General features: G+C 42.5%; 2 protein-coding genes across 2 annotated transcripts; both read left to right on the plus strand.

Moving 5' to 3' along the window:
- The first annotated feature begins 966 nt into the window (after nt 1-966).
- Nucleotides 967-3,376, plus strand: LOC110982247 (peptidoglycan recognition protein 1-like). Its single transcript, XM_022240543.2, has 4 exons — nt 967-1,184; nt 1,363-1,560; nt 1,783-1,937; nt 2,276-3,376. Exons 1-4 carry the CDS (start codon nt 1,091-1,093, stop codon nt 2,480-2,482), a joined length of 654 nt encoding a protein of 217 aa, XP_022096235.2. The 5' UTR covers nt 967-1,090; the 3' UTR covers nt 2,483-3,376.
- A 130-nt stretch (nt 3,377-3,506) lies between these two features.
- Nucleotides 3,507-10,040, plus strand: LOC110982230 (peptidoglycan-recognition protein SC1a-like). Its single transcript, XM_022240509.2, has 4 exons — nt 3,507-7,190; nt 8,015-8,206; nt 8,504-8,658; nt 9,370-10,040. The coding sequence occupies exons 1-4, from the start codon at nt 7,097-7,099 to the stop codon at nt 9,535-9,537; spliced, it is 609 nt and encodes a 202-aa protein (XP_022096201.2). The 5' UTR covers nt 3,507-7,096; the 3' UTR covers nt 9,538-10,040.
- Nucleotides 10,041-11,074: the final 1,034 nt, after the last annotated feature.

Below are 11,074 nucleotides of genomic sequence, written 5' to 3' on the forward strand. Positions count from 1 at the left end.
TGAATCTTTCGTCATAAAAGATAGGGTGGACTGTAATTATTGGTTTACGTCTTCAATCCCCAAGAAGGGAAATGGTCATAACCTGAGGTTCACGACCAAGTTCACGACCCATGGAAGGCAGAAAAGCAGATGGTCACTTTTCGGCCGCCTATGTAAAATTGCTCCTCCGGTATCAAACAAGCAAAAAAGTAGAATTCACGGTTGTTGTCAAAATGTTCGATCATTTCTGCCTGTTCGAAAGGAGACGGCCACTTTTCGGCCACCAGTGAACATAGGAAAAGTAACATCGGTTTTTTTTTGAGCAGAAAAGCAGAAAAAATAGAAAAATGCATAACCAAACAATGCTCGTTGTGCTTTTTGAGGCGGCAGAAAAGTAGAAAAGTCGAAATTGCATGTTACCAGAACATAAAATCTGCTTTTCTACTACTCTGATAGCAGAAAAGCAGATGGCCACTTTTCGTCCTCCATACTTCTTCTAGGTCGGACGGGCCATCAAGACAAACATGCGCCTTGATTTGCATAAGTTGGCTCCTAGAACACTAACGATGTAGTTTATGCTTCTTATGATGGAAGGAGGCCACACAAGAAATGGTGATCTCGTGCGCACAGGAAAAATTGCAATTATGAAGTCTTTTCACATAGCACTAAAAATTCCACTTAAACTAGAAATTAATAGCAAACACGATTTAATGGGATATTCTGAAGAAAACAAATGAACAAAGCCAGACAACCTGAGAGAAAATAATCATCAAAGTCGCACCCCTGTACATTTTCAATGGCCGGCTCACACTTCCTGCCGCCCAGGCCACTTGTGCGCGTGCATGCATGATTATGAATTATTAGTGAAGATGTCTATTGCCGAGGAATATATGCCGCTACACTGTTCCCGTGGGTGGGGGTCATGGGGTCACTGCGGGTTAATACAGCCATTTCAATAGATTGCAGGCCCGGCTTCCTCGTTTCATTAATGTCAATGGGACATCCGAAACTGCCTAACACGAAGGGTTGCATTAGGCCTACGCTGTACTTCCTTGTACATTATTCATTCTAGTTCAACAAACACAGCTCCATTGTGTGCACGGGGCGAGCCATGCCAGCCCTGATGCTTTTGTTGTCTGTGGTGAGCATAATTTTCTATGCCGCATTCGGAAAGATGTCAGAAAATGGAATGAATGCTGCTGAAGGTAGGTTTACACTGGTGTATCTGAAGATTACCTCTAACGAAAAAATTTTACAATCAAGACACGAAAGCTCGAGGGAGAGTTCCCACGTCTCCATATCAGAAGATAGGACTTGCGCCCCTGTGCAGTTCAACTTGGAGCTCTGCTTCAACTGTACATGAACCAATTCCATCTCTTCCAGACTCCCCTTGTAGGAATCTAACCTTCGTTACGAGGGCCCAGTGGAAGGCCATGCCCCCCAAGAGACGCGCGGAGATGTCAGTACCCGTGGACTATACCGTCCTGCACCACACCGGCACTCGAACCCCGCCTTGTCACTCCCTGGAAGAGTGTTCCGAAGATATGCGCAGGTTCCAGAAATTGCACATGGAAGTCAGAGGTAATTTCAAATGCTTTCGAAGAACTGCAGCAAGGGATCTTTATCAGAGTACATATACCAGGATAGTTACAAAAACGAACGATCAAGATACATACCAAGTGGCAACTTTTTGTGGGGATGTGTGAGAGCTCAGGACACACTTTTATGGTGTTATCAATGTCACCATGCATCGTGTCGTTGGGGGTGATACAATTACAGTTGTATGTTTATTAATATTTGAAGGTTGGGATGATATCGGTTACAATTTTGTCATTGGAAGTGATAAGAGGGTCTACATAGGGCGAGGCTGGGACACCGTAGGTGCACATGCCGGCTCTGTCTACTACAATCACCACTCACAAGGCATTGCAATCATCGGAAACTACAGCAGCGTTCTGGTATGTGGACTTCTTTTTCGTCTTCAGCTGACTGTGTTTTAACAACGACGTTTCTTCTTTTCTCCTCAGCACAGGTCACAGGGCTGGGTTCAGATGAAGCTTGTGCAAATCCTTGAAAAAACAGCCGGCTGAAAACCTTTCGGATCTGTATGAGATGTTTTAACTAGGAGCAATGATAATCCACTTATTCTGAAAATTGTCTGTAACAAGGGAAATTGAAAATGTTAAAGCCTGTGTCGTGCCCACTCCTTTCTCCATTCTAATCCAAAAAAGTAAAGGACTGTTAGATTTCGTTTAATATTTTTGCAAAATAAACTTGTCCATTAATTAATTAACAGCCGGATCAGGGAACACTCAGGGTGTTCCATCAGCTGATGGAGTGCGGGGTCCAATCAGGTTACCTTACCGACCGGTACGTGCTGCGTGGCCACCGGGACGTACGTCAACTTGGCCCCACGTCCTGCCCGGGAGATACGCTGTACGCTGAGATACGCAGGTGGCCTCACTACCTTGAGCCGAAGGAAGACAATCCGAGCAAACTCTGAAGTCTAGCGTGTTGATAAGTTTTAAGGAAAGCTGTTTTTCAGCAGGCAAAATTATTCTAGAGATGCAGTCTAGTCTTAATCTTTTTTTGTTTGTAATAAGTGTATAATTTGTACAAGTTTGCAATTTTTGAGTGGTGAATATTCACAAGACCTAGTTTCGCTATAAATCATGCAAATTAAAATTCGATCAAATACCTACATGCTCCAATTCAAAAGCCTGATCAAACACCGACCTCTATGATTTGTACATTCAACACCACAGTGCATTTAAGCCTAATTAAGGCACATTGCATCACTCCCAGTGGAAACAAAATGAGCCTGGAATACACTTTTTTTATTTTACGGCGTTATAACGCCCTAATTTGTGGCGTAATAACGCCCTATTTTAAGGCGTAATAACGCCCCATTAAGGCGTTATTTTAAGGCGTTATAACGCCTAATCGCGGCGTAATAACGCTCTGCTCCCTGCAGACAAAGGGGCTTTTATCACATACCTTGCAATATTCAAACCGTCCAAGGATGGCCACAGTATAACTGTAAATACTATGCCAATAAGTGGAGCCACGTGTGTTATTGCGTGGACACCGTAGAGCGTTATTACGTCGTGATAGGGCGTTATTACGCCTTAAAATGGGGCGTTATTATTCCATAAATTAGGGAGTTATAACTCCGTAATAGGGCGTTATAACGCCGTGAAATAAAAAAGTTTATTCCTGGAGGAGATCAGCCACCGTATAGTTTTCTAAATTTTTGAGAGAAGGAAAAAAAGAGCAAATTCAGTGGAAGTGCCTTACATCCTGAACTATTTCGTGTTAATGATGAGAATTACATGTAATTAAAGCCGTTTACGAATAAATTTTGCTCGAGTCTCCGTTGTGCTGAGAGTGAGAATGACGTACTGTTATTTGTCATTGCTGCTTCTGTTGTCGTCGTCGCCTGCACCCTACAGGGGTTACCTGGGACAATGTGATCTACGTGAGCTGGGACGAATGGCTCGCCAAGAAATCGAACGCCAGCCAGTATTTGCCTGGTCCTCTCGGCTTCGCTGTGGTGCATCACACGGCGGCCGGCCCCACGTGCAGCACGACTAGCGACTGCGAGCAACGCGTTCGGGCAATTCAGGATTATCACATTGACTCCAACATTACCAAAATACAGGTGATGTGTGCTTTCCCAACAATGTAGACTTGCAGAACTGACGGCACAGTTAAAATTTGCTTTGTATAATGCCAAACAATAAGCTAATTTGAAGATATTTATCAATAAATTTATCAATTTAGACCTATATTAGCTGAGAAATCTAGAGGAGCCAAAGTACCATCTTTGATTGAACATTTTTAGGAAATCCCCGTGATGCACTTCCCCTACTGTGCCGATATTTTCGAGTTGTTCAGCTAAAATGTCACGCAGGCTTTGACATTATGACACACCTTTGCTGCGTTAAGCGGAGTCTTGACAAATTCATCACAACCGAAGGTGGGACGATATCGGTTACAATTTTCTGATTGGGGGTGACGAGAGGGTGTACATAGGGCGTGGCTAGGACGCCGTAGGGATGCCAGCTGGTTTCACTTTCTCCAGCCTATAGGCACCTTTCCATAGGTATGTTTTTTGGGTGCCTTGCGTACACGATGCGTCCATGCGTTTCCACTGACACAAAAATCGACTCCATTAACATAGCACAGGTGTGCGTTGCGTTTGGCCGTCAAAGTCGCTCTCATAGCAGTTTTGACGGATATGCAACGCATGGCGCAAGTGTTGACACGCATACCCCACCTCCGCCGCCCCTGAGTCCGAACGTTTTAGTTTCTAGTGTCCAGGAAATGTTGAGATTAAAAAGTGAGCATGCAAGAACACTTAAATTACATTTTCTTACAAACTCCTGTCGAAATTAGGTGTGCATGCCATCGAGGGTTAGTTCGCCAGTGTCGTTGGCTAATGGGTGGAGAACAAAACATTGCCTCGGAAAAATCACAGAGCTGGGTAAATAATGAGCCCTGTTTGTAGGCTCAGATCCCCATTCTGAATTCACAATTTTAAGACCGTGAATAATGTGCACTGACAATTAATGAATTTCCTGTCCATTCCTTTCTGACACAACCAAGCAACTGCCTACTGGATGCTCTTCGAAAGCTTCTTGCCTGCTGTGTGATGTGGAGTCAGGCCATCGGACAAACCAGTACATACCTCTGGTAACGACGATTCCCTTCCATTTTCACTGGACCTGCAGTTCCCTGAACAACCATCAACCAACAAAGAACGAATCCTGCAACCGCACCGCCTAACTGACACACAGTTCCAACGGGTTAAGAGTCTGGCAAACAAAGTCAACAGACTTGTTTCTGTCAAAACTCACATCACCCGACAAACACACTCTCTGTCAAAGGCAATCGAGATTCAAACACCACCAGACTACATCTACATGTAGGCCTACATCAGGGTACGTCCACCCCGGCCACACCATTCGCTCAAATTCCAGAGCTCCTTTCTTGGACGGTGGAAGAAACTCCAAAATCGAACGGCACTATTCCTCACCAAGCCACAGCTGCACCGCAGCCCGCAACTTGTTTGACTATTTCAACCGGCCAAAGACCCAACCAGAAGGAGTCAAGAGGAGGCACCAATACCAAGATAAGTCTCTTCAAACCGAACGGTCTTTTTCAAGACTACCACATCTCTGAAAGAGAATATTTCTAGCCACTGCTGTCTCATGCTTCCGCTTCACACATTGAATTGAGGAATACAACCTTATACCCTGAACGACACTCCTTTATTACTACCAATCCAGAGTCAAAGTAATGGCTGAAAGAAAACTAAATAAAAAAAAGACGAGAACGCACAGTCAACGGAAATAGAACTGTGTCTCCACAACACCACAACATGCTGACAAAAGACCAAGATCACCAAATCCAACCAGATAACCTATTAGCGGAACAATTTGAAACCTTCATAACCAACTTATCCAAAGCGACACTTACAAACACTGAAAAGATCGCTTTTGGAAGAGGACTCAACCTCGCTTCCACTCCCGCTAAACCAAATGGCTGCCCCACTACAACACAAATATATGCCCACTCTTGGCTCGCAAATTTAATCTTGAATCATATGCGAGTTCGTACGATTCCGTCTCTGTAATCACCCATAATGCAACAGATGAGTCCCATAAGAAGGGACGAAAGCATGCTATTGCTATCAAGAGGATTTGAAAAACAGTCCTCTAATCACACGACCAGTCAACCGACAAATGAACCAAATAATTGGTCATGTTCTTACGTCCGCTCGTAATCCAACTCTCGGAAATAAAAAAGGCCAGATTTCATATACTGAATTATACCCAGCAAGAAATGAGACCGAGGGGTACCCCATGAACAAGTCCAATCCCTATACACATTCCAGACTGTTGTTACTTAACACATCCCCCAATTAACAAGATGTCTGAAAGGAATTCTCCAGATTCCTGCGAGACAATGACCAACACAAAGCAGGGGGGTTCTCTCCGTCTCATACCTTGCTGCATATGCGTGAGAATATTCCAGAAGGCACAGCCCAGGGATTAGGCAGGATACAGTCGCAATTTCACTGTTCACTGATTGTCACGCGATTCCTTCCAGCATGATGGCAAGTACGCGGACTGAGAGAAAAATACAAATGTGGTTAACCGATCTTGGCCATTGCAAGCTCTATTTTGACGTTATAAAACTTTGAGTAGTTAGATTTACTCTTGAGTTTATCCTGACATAGCAGTGATTTTCAAAAAAAAACTTGATTGCCGAAGAATACTTTTTTGTGAATTCTCAACTGGAAATTTATTTGTTTGCTATCGAACGGCTGCTTGTGTATGGACTTCTAGAAAAAAAAGGTCTAGACGGAGACGAAGTTTCTTAGACTCACGTTTTGTGCATCTTTATACTCTTATTTGATACATGAAAACTCTTTGAAATCCTTTTGGGGTAAGCGTATCGAAAAGTGCACTTGTTTTGAAACACTAACATTGTCCGAAGTTTTACCAGGAAGGTGGGGGCGCTGTTACTGTCCTGTAAATCAGCGAAGACACAACTTTGAAACCCAAAATTGCTCTTTCAAAAACATTCCTAGGCAAAGGTTTTGATGATAACAAAGAATCAGAAAGAAGTGACATCTTAATAAAAGAATAGTTTTGTGCACAAATCCATGCAACATTAAGTTTCAGTGCCTGCGACGCAAGACATCAAAATTTTGCCAACGAATAATAAATAGAAATTCGCATTTGTATAAATACAAAAAAGTGCTCCAAAACACAGATTTAAAATAACAAACTTAATGGAAAGTAAGGTTAGCTGAAACACAAAAGCGCAACTATATTTGCATGGTCCCTTTAAAGTAACTTTGTAATTTAAAAATTATTTTATGGTAGAAATAATTTCCTGTATTTAAATAAGCTCGGTAATTACCTCAATGGAATAATGCCCACATGTTTCAAGTATCTAATGCCTTGTTTAAAAAGGAATTAAGTTTAACCTTCGATTGGATCCTCTTGGACTATTTCTACACTTACTTTGGGAGATATAAAAGAGGCTTCACGAGTAGTATTCACCAATACGTGGCAGGAAGCCGACAAGGAATACGTCCGTAGAGATGGGTCTTCAAAGTCACTTGTCCGTAACTGTTTTGCTGTGTCTGTGCGTCGCAAATACCACATTCTCTCTGAGAGGCTTTCTTCACCCGACTGGTAAGTATGCGATCGCTCAGTGCTCTGCTCAAGATAGACAATATTCTGAGCACGTTAAAGGTGGAAAACTCACTAATGAATTCTGCAATAGTTCTATCGTGCATGAGTTTGTCGATTTAAATTACTCGGATTTTAATAACAACGAAATTCAGCATTATTTTATAGAAGGCACGTTCAGATCCTAGATATATTTCTAATAGTTGGCACAAATTTTAACAACTACATGTATCAATCTACCTGCAGATAGACTAGGTTGTCCCATTTGGTGCTCCATAGGATTTTCTAATTGTCAAGGTTTCACAACGTCTGCGAATAGGCCTTGGTGCTTTGAATGTGAAAATGCATGTGGTTTCAAGCACCCATAGTAAAAGATCCGACTGGAATTTTATTTCCAGAGTTTACAAATTCGGTGTACAACATGTATACAAGACACCATCCACCCACAGGGGCGGACCCAGTGTACTTTGCTTGGGGTGGGGTTCCGAAAATATTTTTTTTTAATCGAGGGGGGTAGGCCTACATGTAGTTGTCGTCATTGGTAAAGCCATTCAGTCTCATTGTTTTGTCCATATGCTTGTAGGGTCTTCCAATGGTAGACGTTAGCCCCAGCAGTGAGTGGGGGTGGAGGTCTGACACGCCCTGTTGGATCCACACCTGACTCAACAAATTTGGATTTTGACCAGTCGTTTTTGAGTTAGCTCAATTAGCAAACTGACCAATTGGAGTTAGACCTTTGACTTATTTTCTGCCGATATAGCTCCTACACGTCAAAACTCGATGTAGTTCGTCTACCTTACACCAAAACAATTCTCTCGTACCTCCAGACGACCCATGCAGTAGTCTCCCCGTCACCTACCGGAGAGATTGGCAAGCTCGATCCCCCCTGGATAGCGTAGACATGACAGGATACAAGCACGTTGTCTTAGTTCACCAAACCAGGACCTCATCCTGCAATGCGGTCCTGCGCTGTGAGGAAGTGATGCAAAATATCCAGAATTACCACATGGACACCAAGGGTAGGAATACAAGTATTACAAAAGGAGAAAGGGGAAATTCGAAACCTGACCTCAAGGTATTTTTAATGTTAAGATTAATAACACGTAGAAAGATGATTTCGATTGTGGGAGGTGGATATTGGGACCTTACAAGTTTGTATTCCTGGACGACCGCGAACCATCGGGGTCAGAATTTTTCTAGGCTTTCTCGCAATTTTTGTTCAGCCAGAGAGAGCTCTCAGCAGGCTGACAAAAGACTAATCTAATTTTGCTCAGCATTGTAGCATAACAATACATCACAAATTTAACACTGTCCAGGTTGGAACGACATTGGATACAACTTTGCGATTGGCGGAGACGGCTCGGTCTACGAAGGGCGTGGCTGGAAAACAGCGGTACCACAAACCGATGAAGCTTCCTACGACCCCCATGTTGCGATCATCGCCTTCATTGGGACCTACGTAAATAACCTGGTACGGTGAAAGATTTAGCGAACTAATACCAAGCCTTACCAAGTGGGCTTTCGGAGCACAATGCTCGATAAAGTTGGATACTAATGGATTAGGCACGCTGCATCTTAAACTGAACATTGTAACATTCAGGCATTATGTTGTGTGCTTTTTGAAAATGGTGGCTACCTGCTTTACATAAGAGACGTCAAGCATTGGTAGGGAGCCAGTCTAACCTTAAACCTCCAAATCCTAAACCTAAAACTGCAACCGTAACCACAAAACCCTTGAACATGTAAATATCAAGCAAAAAACTGAACACGTACCATAAACATCAAACCCTAATCATAAGCCACAAAAACAAACCCTCAAAGTAGGCCTACAAACCCTAAACCACTTAGACCCGGTAACTGGGGTGCTGTTACTGGGTCTAAGTCAAAGCCAAAATCCAAAAGCCATTCAAACCAAAACCATTCAACCAACATTACGAGTCACAAATCAAAACCCGAATAAACCACGGACGGGACAAAACCGAAACCCGGGCCACATTCTCAAACCGCAATCACAAATTTCAATGTCTCATTTTTACAAATGATGCCGTGGGGTACATGCAAACAGTTTGCTCAGATCTAGAACACGTACAACATGCCAATAGGGTGAAATAAAGAGCCCACTGTTACATTTTCTGCAACATGTGTAGCTTGACTCAATTTCAGATTCTTTTCTGATGTACAGCCCAGTGAAAGAATGTATGACCGCTTCGAACAGTTGCTCCTGTGCGGTATGCGGAGGGGTCAACTCATCGACAACGTGTTGGTCTGTTTCCGGTTCGCCTCCGAGACCGTGGGTTGGAAGAACGATATCGGAAACTGCACAACGATGTCGAAAACAGATATCTTGTGAACTGGTCGTCTTTTTGAGACCGTGGGAGGGGGCACTGCCAGCTCGGTGTGGCTTGAGCAGAGCTTCAATGAATAGATGTGGTGTGAACAGATTCCCAAAAACATGTTCAGAGGGAAACTGCCAAGAGGGCATTCTAGCAGATCTTCCAAGCTCCATCCATTGTCTGATGGGGGGGATCACACACAACACTTTCCATATATATCCGGCCCAAGTAAAGATAAAACTAAAATCAAAGTTGAAAATTTGTATCTGTAGTATTCTTGTCTAGAAGTCAATTAAGAGGTGAAGTCAAATATCTTAAAGTTCTTCGAGGTTTGTTTTCTATTAGGCCTAATCATTTCTTACTAGTGTGCTCTTTTAATAAATATGGTATGAAAGATTATACAACTTACATTTAAAGGTGGGGGCATTTTAAACGGTATTCTGGAAAAGCTTGGGAGAAAAGGTTAAAGACTCTATGTAACTCTGAATAAATGAAATAAAACTTAATTGGACGATAAGCATCGTAGTACATTCAATAATGTTGTGGAACACTGTTTATTTTCATCTCTGTTTGCAATCTGTCCGTATATACACATACAAGAATTGATTTTTGTGAATGCCAAAATCAGTATCAAAGTCACCGTGTACAATAAATCAAATAATATAATTGACACTTTACACGCAGGGCTGGCAACATGAATTTAGGATGACCCTTAAGAGTTATCGGGAAATCCAATGACATGCAAATGTGTGTGCAACACCCACTGCAAGTTTAATGTCAAACAAAATGCCAGAAACTGCAGGACTTCCATCACTGTGGACAGGGTACAATTTCTGACACTCTTAACCCAATGTCAGTTCAGGCAAACCACTCTTGACAACCAGTTTATCATCTCAGAGCACAACCAGACGAGGGCATCCCTTAAACAGTGGAGAGGTACTTAAACTTGTATGCTTCTAGCCATAACGTTACAGTGGTCGAGTAGGAAAAAGTACCTGAAAGGATATTTTGTCTGACCTGAGTCTGCACAGTATTTGGGAGTACAAAGAACCTGTCGTGTAACTATAACTCGTGAATGTTCTGTCTAAGGTGGTACACATGCCATTGCCACTGAAGTTTCCCACTGAGGAGACAGTGTGGACTTGCACAACGAATAGAACAACTGAAATTTGCATTGTATAATGCCAAACTTTATAAAGCTTTATTAAGCTAACTTTATAAAGATATTTATAAACGGATTGTCTAAAAGATATTTATCAACGGATTTATAAATTTAGACCTAGAATTTTTCTGTGAGAAATTTAGAAGAGCCAAAGTACCATCTTCGATTGAACATTTTTAGGAAATCCCCGTAATGCACTTCCCCTACTGTGCCGATATTTTCGAGTTGTTCAGCTAAAATCTCACACACGCTTTGACATTATGACACACCTTTGTTGCGTTAAGCGGAGTCTTATTCATCACAACCGAAGGATCGATGATTTCGTACCCAAGTCGTGTCTCTAATACACCATATTTCCTTTCATCATCTGCAGGGTGGGACGATATCGATTA

The sequence above is a fragment of the Acanthaster planci genome, linkage group LG09 (genome assembly GCF_054643075.1).
Source record: "Acanthaster planci isolate LZ-2023a linkage group LG09, COTS_SCS, whole genome shotgun sequence".
Lineage (NCBI taxonomy): Eukaryota > Metazoa > Echinodermata > Asteroidea > Valvatida > Acanthasteridae > Acanthaster > Acanthaster planci.